Below are 23,643 nucleotides of genomic sequence, written 5' to 3'. Positions count from 1 at the left end.
CATTTCGAGCCTTTTCGAGCTGCTCACGAGCTTTAGTTCAGGATTTCGAGTTCGAGTCGAGCTTAAAAATTTTAAGCTCGTTAGTTTTCGAGTCGAGTCGAGCTTCATTTCAGAGTTTTCGAGTCGAGTCGAGCTCATCAATACTCGAGCTCGACTCAGCTCGTTTACACCCCTACTTAGACCTTAAAGAAGAGAAAAAGGAACGTGAAAAAAAATATTTCAACATCGACGTTAAATATTTAACAGTTTATAATCAAAATAACATTAATGATAGTTTAACAAAACAAAACTAATTTGATGACTAAAATAAAAGAAACAATAAACTAGTGACTATTGTTGTAGTTTAACCTTTACTGGAATGAATGGGTGCGATCGATGCATTCACACTCCCCAAGGCCAAAACCCAACATATTTTCTCTGTATAAAGCAAGTCAACGCCAGGAACTCTGAATTCTCCCACCGCCGTAAACAAAGAGAAGAAGTGTAATTTCATCAACCCAAATCTATGGCTGAAGCCCTTAACACCTCCAAGCTCCCTGGTTTTTCATCACTTACCTTTCGCAAACAGTCAAAACCACCTTCCACTTCCGTTTCAGCTTCTTTGGAAACCTCAGACTCCCAACCCGATACTGCTTCTATCAGTACCAAGGAAGTTCAGAACTCAAGCTTTGCTTCTTCTTCTTCAACAACTGCTGCATCCTTTGCCCTTCCTCCAAATTTCAAGCCAACGGAGCCAAAGAGGCTTGGCATCAGACCAGATAAGTTTTGGGATATCATTGGAGCTTGCCTTGCCTTGTTCTTCCGGTTGGGAACTGGTATTTTTGTTTCCGGGTATGTAATTTTCCGTTTTCTTCTCTTCTTTTTGTTTATTTTGATTGCTTTTCATGAGGAAATTAAAGGGTTCACATTAAATGTAATGAAATTTTAGTTATGAGGTAACTGGGATAATATTTGATATTTTTGGCTCTGGAATGGATTTGAGTTTGCTATGAAAAATTAAAGCATGAACATAGGAATCAAGTTGGATTGTTTTGCTTGATATTTCTTCCAAAAAGAAGAAACGCGGTACATGTCTAAGATATGTGTTCGCATCCTCGTTCTACATTGGTATACAAACTTTTGGACGTTCCAATCTCATTCTCAAACTATGGATATATGCTAGTCGAGTCCCTTGCTGCCAGGACTTATGTGTATCATGTAATAATATGATGTGACATAAGTGATAATTAACGAGGGTTATAGTTTGAGAATGAATTTATAATGTTCTAAAGTTTGAGGACCAATTTAGAATGAGAGTTATAGTTTAGGATGAAATTAGAATATTCAAAAGTTTGATGACTGATTTTAAATGAGGGTCATAGTTTAGTATGAAATTGGACGGTTCAAAAGCTTGAGGACCAATTTAAAATGAGGGTCATAATTTGGAGACTAATGGTGCAATTAACTATACTTAGTGGGATAAGCTACATTTGTGGCATTCAGTTGATGGTTCCTGGTAATGGCATTGGACTTCTATGTGTCTTCTAATACTAGTTTGTCTTCTTTGTTCCGTGGCAGCTATTCCGGGTCTCTTGTTTCCAAGGATGAGATCCCACCTGACCAATATAGTATAGAAATAGGAGGTATGGGATCAATTGTTGTTTCATTTCCTTATTTTGCCGTGCCATTTTTTCAAAGTCTGGTGCGAGTCTAGCGTCCGGTAAAAGTGTGGAAGCAAAGCATTTACTTTCATGGTTGAGCTTCTCTTTCGTCTAAATAGCATAGTGCTAAATTGCGGTTGCGGATGTTAAATGCTGATTGGATACTATTTTTAACAGGCTATAAGCTGAAAGAGACTTCAAAGATCGGCCCTCGTCCAGAGAAGCTGATTGAGATATATGAGTTTGAAAGGTACCTGAATTTTCTTTTCTTTTTCCCTTGTTTAATGCTTTCTCTAATGGTCGGCTTTCTTTATCCTTCAATCTGTGTGTATGGCCTTTTTAGTCGTATTTCGCCCTCTAGTTTTTCATGTCTCATTTGTGATGAAGAAAAGATTTGACTGTGTGCTTCGTTTTTTCCCTTTAAATCATGGAAAACTCTGGACCTCATGCAACTCCAGTTGTCCGTTCTGTCGAAAGGTATTTGCATCAATATACACTTTTAATCAGGTTTTCTTGCTACTATTATGGAATATCTTACACTAACTTGACATGACGCGATTGATATGCAGGTTAGGGAAATTGTTTCGATTTTGGATCTTGATGTTCTGTTCTATCCGTGCCCCAAAAATGGTCCAACTTTTCGTCCCAAGGTTACCGAAATGGATGGAAAGCAGCAGTTCCCATACATGGTTAGATATTATTTCAATTCACATATATCAACACTTTTGTTTGTTTTAAGAACATTAAAAGAGAATGTTGTCGGGAGTTCGACTTCATGATTTGTTTCGGGTTTCGGGTTTCAGGTGGATCCAAATACGGGAGTCGCTATGTATGAATCGGATAAAATAATAAAGTATCTGGTTCAAAATTATGGTACATGTAGCTGCAACATACTATTGCTTTCTTTCTTTGTATTGGAGTTTAGTTTATTGTGTTTAAGAGCTACCTTTGTAACATGCGTTGCTTTACTAATACTACCTCCTCAAGGATGAATCGTATTTAAGAAATCTCTGCTGTTCTCTCTTGTTTTAGGTGATGGAAGAGTTCCTTTCATGCTATCACTCGGTCCGCTGACGGTTAGCATTTTTTTTCCATGGCTAATTATTTCTCTCGCTTTCATTGAAATGTTCTTAAAATCGTCTTGTATTGAAGACATTGAGTGAAGCGTTTGCCATGATTGCTCGCTTGGGAAAGGTTTCTGTTTAATCTATGCCTTATTAACTTGTTTACGATGTTCCGATACATAGGTATGAATATACGACCTTTCTATTATATGGAAGGAAAACTGAACATTTCCATGTCAGATATATACCCATTACTGACACTCACACCCGTGTTCAATTAATCTCGCTTGTTTATAACCTAAAGCGACTGTGCTGAGTTTTATTCCATGCACTTGCTTTCCAGAAAATGCTACGAGGACGCCCTAACGTAAACCCTGCGATGTTCTATGCAGGGAACTTATTACACTCCATCAAAGTTGCCTCCCAAGCCACTTGAGATATGGGCATTTGAGGTAGTACAATTATTAAATGTCTCAAAATTTTAAGATATTTATGTTCAGAAACTCAGGTTCCTTCCGAAATCCGAGGCAACTATAATTTCCCTATCATTTATGAATACAAGTATTCCTATATACACTCATGCATACAAGGTTTGCTCTAAAATGTTTTGACTTTCCTTTTAGGGCTCCCCATTCTGTAAGATTGCTCGAGAAGTGCTGGTCGAACTCGAGTTACCACACATTCAGCGCAGGTAAAAAGTCTAAATAATCACTCTGCGTGATTAGGTACATTTTGTTCAAGCAGCCTCTTTTCTCGAACATTAATGGTCCATGAACATTCAAATTCTATCTGGCTACATAGACTCTAGTTCATGCCATTTCTTCGAAGCGTGATCATCGTCATACTTATTGTAGACTCTAGTTGCTACTTGCATTTGCATATGCACTAAACCTTGTGAATAAGGTTAATATATATCAGGCCTTGAACCAAGATCATTCACATTCTTATCGTTCATTATCGGTCTTCATTTACTCGTTCAAGTTTCAGGACATGCTACCGAGACAATTTTTATTAACTATAGTTATCCTTTTTCTCTATTAGTTGTCCTCGAGGCAGCCCGAAACGGAATATCCTGTATGAGAAAGCCAGGCATTTTCAGGTATATTAGAACTTCTGTAGACACATTTTCGACTTTCACAAAGTTCATAGACAGTATTTTCTGGAAAATAAAAATGGTTGACAATTACAGGTACCTTATCTAGAAGATCCAAACACTGGGGTTCAAATGTTTGAAAGTGCAGAAATAGCAGAATACTTGAGAGCTACATATGCTCAAAACTAATGGAAACCTCTTCCCATACATGTTATCCATCATGTCTTGTGTTATTATCGGTGCCCGGCATCCATATCCGAAGCATATACAAACATGGGTATTGGTGTCAAAAACTCGTATACGAGACATAGTATTGATGCCTAGAATTTCACCCTTTTTCTCCCCAGTTAATTACTGTGTCTATCTGTTTATTTTCTCTGTTTTCTATAAAAACTCTCATACTTGGGACTTTTTTTACCCTGAATTGCCTATATGGTAAGTTTGAACATGTTATCTGAACTCGAAAATAAACATCGAATATGAACGTGTATATTTGAAGGATCTTATAACTATATTAACGATCAATTCATAAAAAAACATCTCGACTCAAAAATGTCATAGTTCCATCCAGAAATTTGTCACAAGTCAATTGATAGTACAACCTCTAAGAACAGCTTCAATGACTCGTTTTATTCCTATACTCGTAACCCCATACTTCGAGCATAATGAAAAATCACACTAACATATATTTCACTGATTAAATCACACTGAATAATCTCATCTTTGATTTTTTTTCATCAAATTCACTCTATACAAGCTACTTTCGTTTTATTTTAAACATGGTACTTAAAAACATTCACTACCCTAAACTTCAAGAAATTTACTTGAAATTTATTGAAGGGAGCAAAGACAGTTGTTGAAGAACCAAATACTAACATGTAATATTCTCGAGTCGGGTCGTATGGACTAACCAGAAAAGAAGAAATGGAAACTAAGCAGGAATCAAAACACTAAGCAGAGAGCTATTCAAGCTCCAGGATAGCGCGATCGTCCTTTCTTCTTCAGGAACTCCGGGATGTCAAATGAACCGCCTTCATTGAAAGAAGGTCGCCTATTGATTCCAATGCCGGTATCTCCCTGTGCTACCTGACCTGCCTGCATTTTTTAATGGAGTTCAATATAAACAGTGTTATGAAACAGATATGAAGGAAGAGCATTTCCAAGTACCTGAAGGGATCTTCCTTCACTTTCTTCTTGACGTTTAAATCCTGTTGCGATTAGGGTTATACTTACCTAAACAAAGACCCAAAAATGATGTTTGTCATCAAATTAATGATTCATATTGAGGATCATGAAGTTTGCAGTAAAAGTTCTTGCTGGTCTATGAAACATGACCTTGTTTATTTACCTAAATGAAACAAACAAAAGAGAATACCAGAATATACTGCTTTCTAGTATGTTGCTGACTCTTCATTTTCCAAAAAAGTACGTGTTGGACATCAATACCCGATACATAGTCAAAATCGGTTTGGGGAAGTGATCCTTTCAAATATATGGAAAAAAATTGAACATGTTCATGTTGGACATATACTGCATCCAACACTGAGATCTTCCATTCTTCCCTCATCAACTCAACAGTTGTCATTACTGTCGATGTGAACTCGGAATCTAAATTTGGTCTAATTCTACATACCTTTGAATATTTTATCTATTTTGAGAACTCAAGAACAACACAAGTAAGCCTTTAGGGAGAAGAGATGCAATACCATTGTCAATCTCATTGCTAGATAAGGCTAAGATGCTTATCTTGTAAACCAAAATCATATATAGGAGAAATATCTACAGACATAAACACAAAGGCGTCTCTTATCGAACCAACATGTGGCCTAGATAGTAAGTTCATTCAAAAGAGTCCATTCATTGCAGGTTTTAATCCCACATTTCGGAGTGTTTAATTCATAGAGTATGATTTATCAATACTACAGTTGGACAGCAGAGCTACTCAAAGTATTAGTGTACTGATGACTATTGGTGAGTCTAAACTTCAGCACGTGTATGTATGATGTATCAACTAACATTAACTTACTTGGCCACTAAGTGATGGATCAATCACTGCTCCAAATATTAAATTGGCAGTTGGATCTACAAGATCATATATAACCTCAGCTGCAGTATTAACCTACAGAAAGTCATCCAATGTCGAATTATGCATATCAACAGAGAAATAAAACATGGAGGCATATTCTAAAACAAGCGGAAAATTCAAGATAATCAATGTCTCTGGCATATAAGATTCCAATCACTATGTAGTGTTCATTACTATACTAGTATTTCTCATTATTCTCTCGTCCGATTCTCAAGAATGCCCATATCAGATATGATGGGCCAGCTCTGGCTTAAATAAATCTTCTCCTACCATGAAGGGCTCCACTCCAATATGACTAAGAATGTTGTGTCAGGATAGAGAAAGGTGTATATATAGTTCGATGAGATAATACATTAAAGGTAAAATCCTCCTCCCACGGCCCATGAAACACGCACAGAGACAGAGGGTTACCTCAAACAAAGTTAAATCACTTCCACCAGTTATGTTCCAAACAATGCCGGTAGCCCTTTCTATGCCAAGATCTAACAAAGGTGATTGGATAGCATTTAGTGCAGCATCTCTTGCCCGTGTTTTCCCTACAAACCAGAAAGAAACAATTAGAACATAAAGACCTATTCGAACCAAGTGAGATGTCAACTTTCCAATTAGAAAAACTAAATGTGCCATTTCATAAACCAAAACATCATGATGGGAAGGGATCAAAGGCCATATGACATGTAAAAATTTGTTTCTTTCAAGATAAAACATCAAAACGTACTGCCAATAAGAGGAAAGAAAGGAGAGAAACTAGGCAAACTAAAATCACTTCTTGTGTGGGAGGTGTGTGTGTGTGTTTTTTTTGGGGGGGGGGGGGGATGAGGTAGAAACATTATGCATTCGAAGTCAAAGATGCTAAAGATCTTTACCAGTTCCACTTCCGATCCCCATCAGCGAAGAACCTGCATTTGCCATTATAGTTCGCACATCTGCAAAATCCACATTGACTAGCCCTGGAATCTGCAATAAGGAAACACACAACCAATTGGAGAGTGCAAAGTATGGTCCAAACGCTGATATATGCTTCAAGGTTTTTGCTGCCCGAAACATCACACGTATACATGGGAAGTCATGCTGATATACTGATTTTTACAGGCTCCAAGGTTCTATTCCAGAGCGTGGAAAATCAATAGATTTAGCAATATCAATGAGTATGATCAAAGTTATCCAGAATAAAATAACACACAAAGACATTCATTACCACTGCATTCTGATAACATATAGACCCTGGAAAATATATGAGCCTTAGATAAATAGCATGTTTGATAACAAATCACAATTACTATTTACCAGAAAAAAGTGAGATATTTCATCTAAAATGCATTCCACAGATAAGTTTTCACCAATTTTACCACCCAAAGCCTACGACTACAAACTTCATATTGAAAAGGAAAAAGAGAGATGGAAAAAGTGGCACCAAACTAATTAATTCATCCTTGCCATCCAACAAACCCGATAAATACAACATTATTAGCCTAAAATTTAAGGGGCACAAAATTTTCACCAATTGACCATTAATATATCACAAGAATATTCTCATGTGGTCATCAACAAAATTGGAAGGACAGTCAATTTTCAAGGACTATGCGAGGAGAAAGAAAGAAAGAAAATGGCATTACAATTCTGTTTTCTTTATCTAAATATTTGGGTTTCATCTCTATCACAAAACTATACAGATAGATTAGGAGGTTTTCAACAGTTTATGGAAGCATTCCATACCGTAATTATATCAGAGATGCCACGCACACCTTGACGAAGAATATCATCTGCTAGATTAAATGCCTCTGTTACTGGAGTAGATGGTGAAACTGCAGTCAGCAACTTGTCATTAGGGATAACAATTAGTGTGTCAACATTTTCTCTCAGAGCTGCAATTCCTTCCTGTGCTTGAACAGCTCTCCTTCTTCCCTCAAAAGAAAAAGGGGTAGTCACAATACCGATAGTTAAAATACCCATCGACTTTGCAACCCCTGCAATTATGGGAGCTCCACCAGTTCCAGTCCCTCCACCCATTCCGGCCTGCAAATGCAAGCTTGATGTCCTAGGTAAAAATGTTAAAGAAAGATACTAGAAGACAGAAGAAAGGTAAGATCTTATGTGCTCGTACTAATTTTTATCTCGGCCAATATCAATTAATGAAAACACCACAAGCAATAGTACCAGAACAAGAGGTTCCACCAATGGCAATTTAAAGGACAAAAGTAACAGGAGCAAGAATGAATCGTGAACAAAATTAGTTCATGATCCAACAAAATACAAGACAAATTAAACTCTAGGAAAAAAAAGTATGATTGGTTATACAATGTTGAACTTATATGGCTACAAACATCTGATGCTTAGCATGTATAACGACTTTGCAGTTGCAGAAACATGATGTGACTCTTACCAGTTGTCGCTATAGACTTTGCACATTACTCATTGACCATTCAGTTGACAGAATAAGTTTCATAAAACAAAAAATCACCTCAGTAGCAAGATTAGTTGTGTTTATCATATGACTGATGAATATTCGCTCTAAATATGAAGCTTGAAATATTTTTTTGACTAGTCTCCAAGAGGGGTCTAGTCAATAGAAAATTCTAAAAAAGCCTAAAAACAGAGGAAATTCAGATCAAAGCCACTCATGAAATCTGATTAGTAATACTAATAGTACTAGTAATAATCAAAATTCTACCTAAATGATCAAGGATGGAAACTTACAGTAACAAAAACCATATCAGCACCAGAAAGAGCCTCTTCAATTGACTCCTTGCTTTCTTTGGCAGCATTCATGCCAATCTCAGGGTTTCCACCAGCACCAAGACCCCGAGTCAGCTCCTGACCAATTTGCAAACGATTTCCGTGAAAGACGGGTGACAATTTCAGGGCTTGAACATCAGTGTTAACAATCCAGAACTCAACACCCTGCAAAGAGCTCTCTATCATGCGATTAACAGCATTTGACCCACCACCTCCAACACCAATGACTTTGATCTTAGCTTCATTGTAATTATTTGAATCGGACACGTATCCTAAGCTCTCGGGACTAGAGCTATCCTTTCCCGGATTGGTTATTATAGGGTTCCCTTCACCTCTAAGCATTGAAACTTCCGGGTGCATATTCAGAAAAGGGTCCTTATTTTGATATGGACTGACACTTTGAGAGTTGGAAGAACATCTAAAATGAGAAATAGACGGCCTTTGGCTCGAAATTGAGGACCCACTTTTCCCATCACACATTTTAAGGCAGCTAAGTTTCCCTAAAGGATTCTCCTTTAACACCCTCCCTCCAAGAACATTAAGTACCCCCATTGATCTAGTATCTGAAGGCCTAAAATAAGGAGATACTGATAGAGCATTCGCCATTTTACTGCCAGCACTAAGAAATCAGATCTCGCTTCAGCTATGACACAAACCAGAAAACCTAATAGAGTCCCAAATAGCTTAATTTTCAAGTTTCACAATCAAATTTTCTCTCAATACCTGCATAAAACACACACTAAATTTAAAAAATGCATTACAAAAAGATTCAGAAATTAAGCCATTAACTCAAGCACGATCGTTGTTCGCTTAACAGCATCACCTTAAAAATAAAAATAAAAATAAACCTCAAACCCAAAGATAAATGCTAAAAAAGGCTATAATGTTCTAAATTGAAGAGCACAATGAACTTCAAAGCGTAAATTACAACATCAAACAAATTGCAGCTAAAACCCAGAACCATAAATTAAAACAAAAAATAAGTGCATAAATTACAAAAAAAAATGCAAATGGAATTTCAGAAGACAAAAAGGCATCTGGGTTTTGGGAAAAAAAAGAGGAACAGAAGAAGAAAAGAACCTGAAAGAGATGCAGAGCCCAAGATAACAGAAACAACAAAGCCCGAGCTGGAAATCGGAGAAATGGGGAAAGTGCCACTTTTTGGCTTTAGCTATGTGAATTCATTTGTCAGGTTCGATAGGGAAAAATAAAAATCAAATCAAAACAAAAAGAAAGGAAAGTGGTAAAATTCAAGACTTGAATTTATGAATAGTTTCCAGGGTTTTAACTGGGTGTGAATCTATGGCCCGTTCAATTCTTAAACCCCTTGTTTGTTTGTTTCCAGATGTTCATATTCTATTTCCTTTTATGGACCAAAATATATACTTTTTCCCAGTCCAAGAAACGATTCGGGCCGTTCGTTGAAGTGGAAAGAACAGCCCAACTTATCCATTTTCCTATAAAATTTGGTCATTATTGCTAACTAAACACCAAACTTTCATTTTGATTTTTGATTATGCAAAGAGAAAAACGGTTGTAAAAGTTGTTATTTTTCATTACGAATTTTATTGTAAAAAGAGAAAATTTAAAGACAATTTTATTGAGACGAAGAATATCAAATTTGGAACATAAAATGAAAATGAAAAATATTAGAAGAAAAAACTTATGTATGTAGAATTCTTGTACATGCATCTAGGGATGGGCATGGGATCCGAACTCGACGGGTTCCGATTCAACCCGACTCGATCGGGTCATATTTTTAAAAAAAAAATGGGTTCAGGTCGGGTTCGGGTTTAGGGTGAAAAATACTCGACCCGACCAGACCCGAAAAAATATATAATTTTACCTTATATATTTATGAATAATTATAATAATATTCTTCTATATATATTTTTCAATTAACTTATTTTTTTTGTTGAATAAAAATATATTTTTTATTTCAGGTCTAGTCGGGTCGGGTTTCTAAGTTATATTTCAGGTCGGGTCGGGTCTCGAGTGGAGACTCCCTTATTCTCGGGTCGGGTCGGGTGGACCAAAAACTCGACTCATGTCTATCTCTACATACATCCGTTTGATAGAGGACCATTTGTCCCCTTAATCACTGGGCACCCCATGTCAATCAAGTTGAATCACACGAAGATAAGTCAAACGATCTAAGTGAGTAAAGATTATATATTTTTTCTCACCGAGATGTTTTCAGGACCTTCTTAAGGAAGTCCTTAATCATCGTACATATCCCATGTCAATCAAGCAGTCGCCCTTGGAAATTTTAAATTATTACATATTTTTAGATATTTTAATTATATTTTATATTGATAATATATATTTTCTAAAATTTTATAAGTTTATCTTCTCTTAAAAATTTTAAAATTCGCCCAACATAAAATTCTTAGTTGATAGCAACCTCCAAACCTCATAAGTCATAGTCCAATTCCATCTTCGTTTGCATGACTAACATTCAACTACTCAACACCGATTGTTCCTTTGCTTATTTTGTGTTCATGTTCAATGGCTAGATTTGGGTCTTTCTCATTGCCAACATTGCCATAGAGCCTCTATCGGCAGCTTTCGACCAGCTCGCTTCCGTTCATATTCGCCTTGGCAGCAACGATAACGGCTCTCGTGTTCGGTAGCTTTGCTGAAATATTTGGAATGGTGATTTTCATTTATAAATGTAACTGTTCGAATATAATTTTTTTTTAAAATAATATTTCTTTTTATCATTGAATCCACGTAATAAGTTTATTTATTCATACACAATTCCATAGCCAACCAAAATTGAAAAGTTCCCAAAACTTTGGTGATTTTCATTAGCTATGTGACATTAGAAAAATATGGAAATATTGTGTACGTGAAAAAAAATAGAAAATGTAGTTGTTGGATAATTGATTGGCGACGTGATTATAATGTGCTCCGAGTGTGGGATCGAGTAATGTCCCTCGACGGTCTTGCTCTCACCTGTAACATTCAAGACATCCATAAGGCGCACAAAATCTGTTTGATGAAATGCGTAAGTGAACTTTCGAACCCAATAAATAAGGCCCATTGCCGGAACATATTCGGGCAATACGAAGGAAAAACAAGAAATTTGAGAGGGAAAATAATAAGAATTAAATTGATAGAATTTTTAAATATGAAAGATTGTATTTATTGAATTATTCCAATTAAGACTAAATTGATAGAATGTATAAGTTTTGGAGGATTAAAACTATTATTGTATTTCAAATTAAGATTAGATTTCTTAATCAAAGTCAGATATTCAAATCTTGATGTTATGAATGGAGCAAACTTGGTTGGGAGTGTTGCCCTCATAATGGACTTCTACAAAACTTGATCCGGATTAATCGATCAATAGGTCAAATACCAATGGTTATACCAACAAAAGAGTGACTTAAATGTTACAAATTTTTAATTCATGACTTAATTCTAACTACTAATTATGGCCTGAGATGTATTTTACCCATAAATTAATGGTTCCGGGGTTTGGTAGGATGGAAATGGATTTCTTGCCCCGCGCGCTAAATTCTTAAACCCTATATAGGTATAATGTCAAAATTAATCCACTAACGTTTATCGAATGACCATTTTAGCCCATAGTTTTTTTTGAGTATTTTGTCCTCTTAATGTTTTGTTTTAGGGTAAAAATACTCCTAACGTTTGATGAATAATCACTTTGACTTTTTCTTTTCTTTTCTCTAGAGCATTTTGGCCCCTAACATTTTGTTTTAAGGTAAAAAGGATCCTATTTTGAGGCTAAAATATTCCAAAAAAATAATAAAGACTAAAATGACCATTTTAATAAATATTGGGAGCTAATTTTGGCATTATATCCGGTTCATATAGGTATTTTATTTGACGAGGGATAATTTAAAATGGAAAGTTGATACGGTAGATATGTGAACGACTTTTCATTGACATGAAATTCATGTGTCGTTCACATCATTTTTCATTTTTTGTTTTTTTTTTCTTTTTTCTTCTTCTTTCAAAGATAAATTTTAAAATTCATCTTTATGTCACGCCGGCGTTACAATTATCATTCTTTGACGTCTTCTCCGACCATTTTATCAATTTTACTTTTACCTAAATCATTTTAAAACTCAAAACTCACAAAAAAAACCCGAATCACTCTAATCTATAATATGCACCATCCAATCAATGTGGAATCAAGATATACAACTCGCTCCCTCCTTCTCCACCTCCTTGCCATTGAGATTTTGGAAGAATATGCTTCGTTATCGAGAAATCAAAGAGAATTCGAAAACTATAGATTTTTTTAAAAAAATAAGAAAGTTTTGGGGCCATTTCATACTTTTTGAAAGAAAAATATCCAATCATAATGCATCAAGTATTTAACGGAAGAGTGACAAAGATAGGAGAAAATCGAAAGTCCAATGAATAAATTGAAAATTTTAAAAATTTAATGTCCAAATTAAGAGTAAAAAGAAAGTTTTGTAGTGAAATCTACAATTTTTCCATAAAAAACTAAACTCAAATCACAGCCGTATATCATAATGAAGTAAAGAGTCTTCGCGCTTCATATTATCACGGCGAACTCTCAATCTCGCGCATTCTCAAATGGAAATTGGCCTGTAATTAAAAACCCCCACCAATGAATCCCTTCATTTCATTAGCTCTACTCTTCGGCAGCTGGCCATTTTCTTCTCTACTCGTCACTACGTCAAAGCAGTAAATTGCTTCTACTGAATCTACTAATTCATCTATGATCTATCATTATCTTGCTTTGGATTTTGCATAATTTCCTTTATAGGTAGTTTCTTTAATTACTTGAGACATTTCGTATCGTTTTCGTTTTATTTGTTAGTTTATAGTTTTGCATCCTTTGTTTTGAAAGATAATTTCTGTGCCGTTGACTTGATTGTTCCTTTCTACTTTTGATCTGAATAGAGAGAAATTGTTACTAATTTTGATTGTTTCTGTTTAATGATTTAGAACTGATCTGAGTTGAATTTTCAGATCCGTTCAAGATGAGCCACGGTGACGGTTCATTTAAGTACATAAATTTTTCTGATCTCCCCGACGATTTGGATGACGGTTTCTTTAAGGACATAAATTTTTCTGATCTCCTCGGCAATTCGGTTTCTGTCCCTCCCATAGGAGACCAAGTTCAACAGCCTGAGAATGCGCCATTCGAAGTACAATCTGGCGCGAACGAACCACCGATATCGACCGGTGATAATCAGGAGAACTCGTCGAGCAGGAAAAGAGACTGGGATGTAGTTTCTCCTAACTCATCGGATGCCAAAGGAAAACGCCCAAGGAGACAGAGCCGGCGCCGGGGAACTGATTTTACCGGTGAATCTTCAACTCCCGGGGAACCAGAAAAAACGACAGAGGAAGCATCGACTTTTGCAGAGCGCATCAAGCCTTTAACTGTGGGGGAAAGTGCGAAACTTTTGATAAATCGAATCAACCAAAGGATGAAGAGCGTAAGTCTCTTAACTGAACTTAGTACTTCACATTCAATTCGCATATATGACACTGTCTCTATGTTGTAAGGTGAGGGAGATACAACTTAATTTACTCCGCACCCACAGCCATATCAAAACGCAATGGTCAATGGCAGCCCAAGTCCAAGAAATGGTGAAAGATGATGGTGCTATCAAAGCTGAAATCCAAAAATTTATCGAAGATATGGTTGCTACGGAAGGTGAAATCCAGAGATTTATGGAAAATATGTATGCTACGGAATCTAAAATCCAAATAATTAAACAAGATATCACGAAGATACCCAAGAATGGTAAATTAACAGAAGCTGCGGCAAAGCAGAAATTAATCGGAATGGAAAACAAGGAGTTAAATAAATTCCTTCAGGTACGCTACTCTTCACAAATCTTACTGTGAAATTTTGATTTCATGTTCTAAATCTCCAAATTTCAGGATTTGCAAGATGCAAGAAAGATGTATAAACAAATCCTTCAGGTATGCTATTGTTCACAATTCTAATTAGATATAGAATTTTATGAACGAAATTTCGAGTTAACCTTATAACTTTTCTTTTTTCAGGAAAAGGACAAAATAGATGAAAAAATACGCGAACTTCAACCATTCTTCCTTAATAATATGGTATGATTTCTTATCATTTTTATTAGCAACGTAGTATTATTATTTCTTGAATAAGATTAACATCTATAGATCACATTTTAGTTATGTCTTTTCCCATGCACTAGAGTTGTTAAAAAAATCAATTTCAGCTATATATTACTTAAATTGGGTGTAAATATAGATGTATATAAGATTTTATGTTAGAGAGACATACTTTTAAGATTTTAGTAGACAAAAATATATTATCAATATAAAATGTAAAGAAAACATCTAAATTATATTTGGATTTGGTGACTGCCTCTACTGGCCGTCTCGATCCACTCCTAAATGCAAGTGTTGGATACATATGCGGTCCTAATCATATGCAAACTTATATCTAATATATGGATATATTTATGAATATTACTTATTTATAAATCACATAAAAATTATAGTCTTTCTCATGCACTAGATTTATTTTTAGATCTAGGAGAAAGCCATTTTCAACTTTGTTAGTCTGGTTCGAGTGTGAGTGATGGATACAAGTCATCAACTTTATATATTTTCTAATATTTACATTATGATATTTTATATTATTATAAATTTAATTTTTTGTGATTATAAATTATATAATATAAAAGTAAAATCATACAATTTATTATATAAATTTAAAATTAATGTTGGAATTTGAGCTCCACTTGTAATTTCTTTTTGTCAAAATCCATTTTTTAACATAATAATTTTACTTAAGCCCTCCTAACATTCAAATGTATGACTCACGATTCATGTCCTTGAACAAATCTAGTTTCAAGAAACCTTAAAAGATGGCATTTTAAGATTATGTCCGAACATAAATAAACATTTCAAGTAAAATGAAGAGTTCGAACACAAATTTTTAATTTGATCATGAAATTAAACATTAGGATTATCTCCTTGCTGCCCCAGCCTTGCTCTGCCTTTTGCGTTGAAACAGTGTTTTTGAAACTGAAAAAAGAAAAACTGCATATCTTACCTGATTAATTTGTTGGTTGTCCCTGTATTTGCCGTATGTATTCTTTGACTTTCTCTTGTTTACATCTTGAGTTGAGCACAGGCTAACTATTTTGGTACCCGATACTGTACACTCCTAATAGCAATTAATATATCATTTGTTTTGATGACTTGTTTTTCTTCTATGTTTTTGTTTTAGTCGACGTCTGAAATACCATCCGATATCAAAGAAATGGATGATCAAAATCAAGACGAAGGAGGTTTATCAACTTTGGTCGATGATTCACAGACTAAATTTAGTCATTTTAAGAACCAATTTCTTCACAAAGAGAACAACGAAGTGGATTTTCAAGATTTCGAGGGATTGCAAGAGGCATTGAACGGAGCTGGCTGGGGTGTAACCCCTGATTACCTGGAACACATAGCAATGGAAATCGAAACGGCCATCGGTATGCAGATTAACAATCCGCGTATCCGTGTTCTGCTCTCCGCTGCAACCAAAGAGATGAAAGATATGCGAGTCGAGGAAATGGAGCTGGACATGTCTAGCATGTTCAAAAAGTGGGCGGCCACGCTCAATTCCGCCAAGGAAGATGGTTTTCATGCGGAATTTGCTTACCACAAGCTGGAGAAAATTCTGCGTCTCTACTTTTTTTATCATGAGAATTTAGAAGGAAAAAATCTTTGATAATTACAGATGAGCTTCACTTCGGATTTGGTTTCGGTACTGTTCTCTATATGAAGTGTGTGGATTTCCGTATCTTATTCGTGTATTTTATGGATTTTATTGTGTCGTTATCGTATTTGTATTGTGCTTTCAATATCTCAAGCTTTGGATTTGTATCCTGTTCATGTTTTTGTGTGTGTGTTATAATCGTATTTCAAGGATCTTATGTTTGTTGATATTGGTATGTACTTCACCTGGTTATTAGATGGTGAACCATCCTTCCACTGGATCTGAGTTTGATTCTCATTGCCTCCACTGTTTGATAAAGCAGCGTTGCAGCAGGACAAGGACTAGTCCTTGCTGGTTCAGCTCTTGGTGGTGGCGCTTCAAACACGCACCCGCTCGTACCTCCAAATCATGTATTATAGTTTATCTTCACTTCCTTTTTGTAGGATGTCAGTATGTGAAACGATCTTGATATCTACTAGTTTCTAATGCTCCAATATGTGTGCAGCAATCAAGATTTTAGTATGTTAAGCTTTGTGGCCATGCAGCATTAGCATGTTATGGTTGTTTTATCAATAAAACTGCTAGTAAATGGTGCTGGTCCAATTGCATTTTAACCCTTAAAAAATCCCTCCATTGATTGATGAGTCCCAATATTTTTTATAAAATTCGTTTTCTTCTCCTAAACACAAATCTAGTGGCTGTGCAATCGAAAAATACCTAAAATCCATGAATCCAACTTTGAATGTTTCGGTTTCTTACTCTCTAATCTTCGTTTTTTGAAGTTGGATAGAATCCAAATGGAGATATGTTGCTCGTCATCCCAAGAAGGGCTCCTCCATGATTGAAATCTTCAATTGAAGACTCCAATCATCGGAGATTCACCAAAGTTGAAGTTGGGTATTTTCTTTAAGAAAGTGATTTATTGTTTAAGGTGTAATTTGTTTTTTAATAAAAAATACTAATATTAATTGATGTTAATATGACTTAATAGCCCTGTTGCAAATAATAATAAAAGAGCGATAGAAAATTTTAATCTTTGAAGCTGAGTGAACAATTGAAAAATTTTAAAATTTAATGATCAAAATAGAATTGAGGAAAAAGTTGATTGATTAACATGTAGTTTACCCATTTAAAATCGGACACGTGTTTTGGATTTACTTGACTTTTTTTTTTAATGAAAATAACAAAACTTGCCCTAATTAGATCCTCACAAATGAATTTCTTTATTTATTTAGCTTTTGCTTCGACGGCCGCTCTCCTTCATAGCTATTGACGCATCGAACCAGTAAGTATGACTTTACTAGTTTCATTTTCATCGCTTTCTCACGCATCGCTTGCTTTGAATCTACTTTATTACTGAGCTCTTTGATTGCTTATGGGAAATTTCGTTTCGTTTGTTTATAAAATTATGAATCAGTTGTTTGAAAGAACGCTTCGTTAGTGTTGATTTACTTTCTGAATTGGGAAAAATCGTTAGTGTTTTGCTTGTTCAATGGTTTCATCTGATTCGATTTTTATTTCCCAGATCCGTGCAAGACGAACAACTATTGTGATTTTAGCGTGCACCTTCAACAGAAAAGAATCCGGTAATTAGTTTCCTGTAACAAGTTAGAGGCTAAATGAAAAGGCACAAATAAGACAGCAGAGAGAACGTCTTTTTTTGCTGGGAACTTGATTTTCTGGTGCACATGCTGCTTTGTGCCTTTTCTTTTAGCTTCTGATAAGTCATCGGAATCTAATTCGTGGTTTCTTTTCTTGCTACTTGTTTCTGCTTCTTATGTTTCACTCTTAAACCCTTCTCGTCTAATCAATGTTGGCATTTCCAGATACAATGTTGGCATTTCCAGATACTCAGGTTTCCCTTTTGAAATTCTATTCTTGATGACTCCCACATTCATTTCATTGGGTTAACAAATTTGATTTTATTGCCTTTTTTTTGTTGCAGATATTGCATTTTGATCTTTACCATTAAAGGCCAATCTTTAAAGCTTCAAAATGTTCTAGCCTAGGTTTCTAAGCTTATGCTTTTTTGCAGATATTTCATTTGGTTAGCAATATTTCTTTAGTTTTATTGGGTTTTTTTCCTTCTAATTTTTCAACATTGAATTCAATTCTCTAGTTCTTTTGAGAGACTGCAAGGATTGTAACAGGCACTAAAGAACACTGCTCGGGGGAAAACTCCAGACTACCTCGAACCTATTGCAATTCGAATCGAAAATGCTCGAGGAGAAGCTACGGCTGTGTGTCTTATCCCTGATCATGTCCTGCTCTGGCAGTCGAGAATTTGGACAAGTACGTTAAGAAATTTGGCTTTCAAGTGGGATTTGCTGATAATATGTTGAAGAGAAGAATTTTCTTGCCTACTTGGCTTACTCAACAGTGTCATTACACTGAAACAAAATAGCTTGGAAATGGCTGTCGTGGTTGTGAGTCAAAGGGTGTTTTGCTGTAGCAACGTCTTTGCTGTCATGGCTTCAGCCTGGTTTCTACATTTACTTTTCTCTGTTTGAATCATTATGGTTTATGGTTTGCGATTTAAAATCGTCAAAACTTCAACCCTTCATTAGTTTGGTTCGAATTTATATGGTTTGGTCGATTTTTCTTGTTATGGAGTTGGTTTTATGGGTTATTTTTCTTGTTAGGGCAGTCATACCGAAGGCATGAGTATGATGTTGCCTAACTTGGTCTGCTTCAATATCTTGGCCCTCTTCCTCCACGATGACGGCAGCAAAGGCGGTCATACCGGTGGAACGACATGCCTACCTCAGACACATAAATTTGAGTATCAAACTGAATGATTCGGACCAGACATGGTCGAAACTTGAATGACTAGAAATTTTTAAAATTTTCAATTGATTTTATTCAATTTAATCCGACTTAAAATCAACCCGAACCACCAACCTAATTATGGATATTATAAAGCCATGACTGAGTTTGTTGATTCCTTGAAGACATGAATAACTGTGAAAAGCATTAAAGATGTAACTAATGATAATGCTATTACTACTAGCCAAGTAAAACATTAAAGCAGATCAGTTTATCCTGAAACCCTAAAGATTAATCTGATGGTATGTTACAGTTAGATGCCGGAAATCCCATCAGCATTAGCAATATTCGACGCCGGTTGAGATGTAGTTGATGCAAGGCCACCGGGACTCCGGCATGCCGAAGGCGTGGTAGGGGTCCGTGGTGTTCTTGGAGACCAGAGAGGTGAAGGGGTTTGAGTTCTCGGAGATAGGTTGACAAACTCTAGTGCTTGTTGTCTCAGTTCTACGGGGTAATCCGCGATGCACCCAATCCTTGGTCCTGCTCCGGTCGACCATTTGTGGGACAGTTGATGTCCTAATTGATACGAGTTCACTGCCTTCTTGGAGTTGATCCTTTGCAATATGGCTTTTTCGGGCACCTCGGCTCTCGGACTTTGAAGACCACCGGATAAAGACCTTCTGTAAGTATTTGTGGTCTTGGTTTGATTGGTTTCGGATGATTCGGATGACAAGTTGTTCGCTGTATCATCGATTTCAGGTTTAGTTCGCACCGAGCTTACTGAGAATTCAACCGATTTCTCGAAGCTACTGGCTTTTCCATCATCATAGATATCGGAATCATCAGTTGCCTGTGGTATCTGAAAACCCAATAAAATGTCATATGGGACCGAAATCTCATGGATAATAGCCAGAAAGTATAAGAAACGCCAATTTGCCGTTTTCGAGAACATTTGTACAACAATATGATCACTTCCCTAGACCAAACATCGGAACATCAAAATTTCAGTTCGACTATTGCGGAAGAGCAAATAGATAGATCAAAAGGTTACCTCAACTTCGTCGAGGTTCACTCCGTTCTCCTTCAAAATCGATAAGAAACTATCGAGACTATCATTGGTCGGCCGGTAATGTCCACTATATGCAGATATTGACTGAAAAATGAAGGAATGTATCAGAACTTTAACAACATTGCCAATTAACTTCAACGATGAACTGTGGATACAAATTCGAATAACTATCCATCCACTAAAACGAAACCGATACCAAATTATAAATCACAATCACATAATTAACGGATACCTTAAGAACTCCATCCTCCGCCTCCAGCCTACCAGCTGCTAATGTTGCTCCTCCAGCCAAGAAACTCGAATGATGAAACATTCCTTTCTTCTTCTGCGAGGTACATCAAAAAGACGGTTTCTAAGTTTTCCGATGCCTTCCACAAAACATCACAATCGGTTTCGTTCGGATTTAAACCGCTTACCTTGCCGGCATACAATTTCTTTGAGGTGCTCATCACGAATATCCATTTCCCCTCTTTCGATCCTTTGATTGTATCGAGTTCATGTCCAGTTAGTTTATGGATGATCTTTCCTTCAACAACAATGTACTCATAATTTACCCTCTCTTGCTGTTTCTCCCACCAAAACACGAGAAACATATCAGGAATCAGTATATCAGAACAACACAGAATTAACAATTTCATACATCTTATACGATCAAATCGAACAATACGAGGGTACATACAGGTCCGAGATACGTTATGCATTGCTGTCGGAGCTTCGATCTCGGGCACTCGTCGAGATTAATATCTTTGCCATCCCCTACATCCAACCTGTAAAATAACACAAAAATCAGAAACTCCACGAGCAATATAACTGCTTAAGCAAGCAACCCTTTCCTCCATCGAGACATTTCGAGTTCATAGCTAAAATACCCTTATTCGACACCCGAACCCCATAAACTACTAACTGCTTAACCAACCCTTTCTTCCATCGGAAATATTTCAAATCCCTTACTATAATACTCCGACCCTTCATTTCTACTTAACCACCCTTGTCCATCACCTGCATCCTACGCGTATAATACACATAATTGGAAATTAATTTCCTCAAACATACGTGATTCGTATGCGTATGCTTATCCGATAATAACTCGAGTCCGACTAACATAGATATCTAACGTTGAAGTTGGAGTTACCAGTAGAAAAATGGTTGACCAGCATCAGTTTTGCACCACTCTTCGTAGTATATATGCAAATTATGCCCGTATCGATGGCGTGGATCAATCTACAATTTACGAGGGGGAAAATAAAAATAAAATAAATAAACTTTCATTGAAAATAAAAATTTAAAATGAATTTTTTTCTTATGATTTAAGAGAAATTACAGCTTCAATCCAATGCTGAAAAGCCAATTTCTGTGCTTTAGCGTCTTCGGACAATCCCTTCCCGATCTGAAAAATATATATATAGAAATTAAATATAATTATCGATATTCGATTATTTAAAAATTAATATAATACGAATCGAATATATTAAAATTACCTTGGAAGCATTTAAGAGGACGCGATTCCACCTTGAAGCAGCAGTTTCAGGTTTTAAATCATCGAAGAACGAAATCGTGCTGCGCTTAAGCCTTGCATAATCCAATACCTGCCACCTGAAATTTTGTTTTGAAAAATTAATAATTAATAACAATAATGGCTTTCAATAAAAACAAAATGTTTAATTTTTTAAGAATAAAAACAACGTGAAAGACAAAGATTCTCTGTGTTTACCAGAGTTCTTCAGCGACAACAGCGGAATCTGCTAACCTACGCCGTGTCCGGTAACTCCTATACACCTTCTGAACCTTAACCGCCGCGTTCGTCTTCCACGAAAGCCCACTGCCGTGATTCTCAACCGAAGAATCTCCACCGTCGATCGAAAACAACGGCATTTTAAGTCCACCGCCATTGTTGTTCATATTCCCCGACACGGAATCCGATTCGCTCTCTTCTTTCGGACTATCCGTGGAGAAAAAACCGGACCTTTCGGATCCCCGAGGAAATCCGGTGTTAACGTAGTCCGAGGAAGAAGAAGACGTGTGGTAGAACGGAGGCTTGGAGTTGAGATCGAAACTTGAAACAGCTGTTTGAGTTTCACTAACTTCCATTTTTTGATTCGGTCAGAGGGAAAATTTTTAAGCCAAACAAAGACTTTTGGGGGTTTTTTCTCGGAAAATTTTGTGAGAAAGGAAAATGTTTGATCGTTTGGTGATGAAAGAAGTGAGAGCAAAGAGTATAAATAGCAGAGAGAAAAGGTATAGAAAATCTCCCGGGAAACTCACCTGTCAATTTCCTCGTTATCACACTCGGTATTTGTTCAGTTAAGTGCGTGGTTCACGCGCCATGGTTGAAAGTGGAGTTTTTAGGTGTGTACCTCACTCGTAGTGAGAGAAACAACCTCATTTCTACGTTTAATATTTGGGTCAATCATAAATTTTAACACTCATATTTCGTTTCACTCTTATTTTAGTCATCAAAAATTAAAGAATTCTAATTAATTTATTAAAATTTTGATTTACTCTTATTTTAATCACTTAAATGCTAAATCATAAACAAAACGATGACATAAAAGTCACGTAAATGATTCGGACTATTTTTTATTAACATAAAATTTATGTATCGTCCTTATCATTTATATTTAATATTTCTTTATTTCTTATAAATTTTGTGTATTGTTTAATAACTCTCAATCATTTGACTATGAATGCTTATATTCTTGTCGGTGCTCGAACCCGTAACCTTTAGGGTAGGGACGGAGCCAAAACTAAATATTGACAGGTGCCAAAATATTGGACTATTTAAAAAAAATATAAAAACTTATTAGGTATTTAAACTTAAAATTCAGCACGAACTAAGTGGCCTTAGTGATTAAGGGTTTGTTGTTATCCTTGTGGTCTCAAGTCCGAGCACTGCGTATGTAGGGATATAAGCATTCATTGTCAAATAGTTGAGAGTATTTGTATATGTACTACCTTGTATTCACCCTAAATTTATTTTTAAAAAATTCAAAATTCACTAGATAACACATAATTTATCTAATATTTAAACTTACAATGACCTAAATTATTATTAGATCAAAAAAATTGAGAACACGAGATTATCGTAACAATTTATATTAATAATATTTATTTATTTCAAAATTATGATATAATTTTATAACATTGTTTCTTGTTTCGAAGCAGGCGTGAGTTTAATGTTTGTTGTGTGGTAATTGGTAGTAAGTCAAAGAAATTGAATTTGAAGGTATCGAATATTGAATTTGTAAGTCTTTGGATGTATTGTGCTCCGTCTAACTTTAATAAAGCTGAGTTGACCGACTCACATTGTAACTTGAAACTTTTGGACATTCATTTTAAGAGAGGTGTAAACGAGTTGAGTTGAGTTCGAGTATCGTTGAGTTCAATTCGACTTGAAAACTATGAAATGTAGATCTACTCGACTCGAAAAATCGCGAGCTTAAAATTTTTAAACTTGGCTCGAACTCGAAATCCTGAATTGAAG

At 35.9% G+C, this 23,643-nt stretch overlaps 4 protein-coding genes and 1 long non-coding RNA gene across 8 annotated transcripts; 3 read left to right on the top strand and 2 right to left on the bottom strand.

Annotated features, from left to right (window-relative positions):
• The first annotated feature begins 453 nt into the window (after nucleotides 1–453).
• Nucleotides 454–4,137, top strand: LOC120202874. Of its 2 annotated transcripts, none has more exons than XM_039203224.1 (12): nucleotides 454–831; nucleotides 1,558–1,622; nucleotides 1,818–1,890; nucleotides 2,099–2,117; nucleotides 2,210–2,329; nucleotides 2,444–2,513; nucleotides 2,673–2,716; nucleotides 2,793–2,834; nucleotides 3,097–3,156; nucleotides 3,328–3,395; nucleotides 3,746–3,803; nucleotides 3,894–4,137. In XM_039203224.1, exons 1-12 carry the CDS (start codon nucleotides 506–508, stop codon nucleotides 3,984–3,986), a joined length of 1,038 nt encoding a protein of 345 aa, XP_039059155.1. In that variant the 5' UTR covers nucleotides 454–505; the 3' UTR covers nucleotides 3,987–4,137. The 2 variants fall into 2 exon arrangements, with proteins under 2 accessions (XP_039059155.1, XP_039059154.1); XM_039203223.1 differs by having other exon boundaries at nucleotides 2,444–2,519.
• A 357-nt stretch (nucleotides 4,138–4,494) lies between these two features.
• Nucleotides 4,495–9,882, bottom strand: LOC120202872 (cell division protein FtsZ homolog 2-2, chloroplastic-like). 2 transcript variants are annotated; one of them, XR_005523765.1, is made up of 9 exons: nucleotides 9,700–9,882; nucleotides 8,581–9,342; nucleotides 7,600–7,899; nucleotides 6,750–6,840; nucleotides 6,295–6,419; nucleotides 5,824–5,916; nucleotides 4,965–5,030; nucleotides 4,709–4,892; nucleotides 4,495–4,588 (listed from the first exon to the last, which is right to left on the bottom strand). XR_005523765.1 is itself a non-coding variant. In XM_039203222.1 (8 exons), the coding sequence occupies exons 2-8, from the start codon at nucleotides 9,223–9,225 to the stop codon at nucleotides 4,764–4,766; spliced, it is 1,449 nt and encodes a 482-aa protein (XP_039059153.1). In that variant the 5' UTR covers nucleotides 9,226–9,342; nucleotides 9,700–9,882; the 3' UTR covers nucleotides 4,495–4,763. The 2 variants fall into 2 exon arrangements, 1 of the variants encoding a protein (XP_039059153.1); XM_039203222.1 differs by having other exon boundaries at nucleotides 4,495–4,892.
• Nucleotides 9,883–13,178: 3,296 nt separating this feature from the next.
• On the top strand, nucleotides 13,179–16,733 carry LOC120202716. Of its 2 annotated transcripts, none has more exons than XM_039203107.1 (6): nucleotides 13,179–13,305; nucleotides 13,594–14,066; nucleotides 14,137–14,451; nucleotides 14,518–14,559; nucleotides 14,644–14,703; nucleotides 15,851–16,733. In XM_039203107.1, the coding sequence occupies exons 2-6, from the start codon at nucleotides 13,605–13,607 to the stop codon at nucleotides 16,337–16,339; spliced, it is 1,368 nt and encodes a 455-aa protein (XP_039059038.1). In that variant the 5' UTR covers nucleotides 13,179–13,305; nucleotides 13,594–13,604; the 3' UTR covers nucleotides 16,340–16,733. The 2 variants fall into 2 exon arrangements, with proteins under 2 accessions (XP_039059038.1, XP_039059037.1); XM_039203106.1 differs by having other exon boundaries at nucleotides 13,179–13,387.
• An 830-nt stretch (nucleotides 16,734–17,563) lies between these two features.
• Nucleotides 17,564–18,963, top strand: LOC120202722. The gene is made up of 3 exons (XR_005523752.1): nucleotides 17,564–17,612; nucleotides 17,853–18,182; nucleotides 18,273–18,963. It is a non-coding gene; the product is annotated as an uncharacterized LOC120202722 (long non-coding RNA).
• A 337-nt stretch (nucleotides 18,964–19,300) lies between these two features.
• On the bottom strand, nucleotides 19,301–22,278 carry LOC120202871 (IQ domain-containing protein IQM3-like). The gene is made up of 9 exons (XM_039203221.1): nucleotides 21,874–22,278; nucleotides 21,641–21,755; nucleotides 21,484–21,549; nucleotides 21,295–21,383; nucleotides 20,842–20,929; nucleotides 20,579–20,725; nucleotides 20,395–20,487; nucleotides 20,145–20,246; nucleotides 19,301–19,952 (listed from the first exon to the last, which is right to left on the bottom strand). Exons 1-9 carry the CDS (start codon nucleotides 22,248–22,250, stop codon nucleotides 19,407–19,409), a joined length of 1,623 nt encoding a protein of 540 aa, XP_039059152.1. The 5' UTR covers nucleotides 22,251–22,278; the 3' UTR covers nucleotides 19,301–19,406.
• Between the last annotated feature and the right edge of the window lie 1,365 nt (nucleotides 22,279–23,643).

Source organism: Hibiscus syriacus, unplaced genomic scaffold, assembly GCF_006381635.1.
Source record: "Hibiscus syriacus cultivar Baekdansim isolate YM2019G1 unplaced genomic scaffold, ASM638163v2 tig00009009_pilon, whole genome shotgun sequence".
In the NCBI taxonomy this organism is placed as follows: Eukaryota; Viridiplantae; Streptophyta; class Magnoliopsida; order Malvales; family Malvaceae; genus Hibiscus; species Hibiscus syriacus.
The sequence above is the reverse complement of the archived record's forward strand: the minus strand, read 5'-3'. Positions and strand labels throughout refer to the sequence as shown.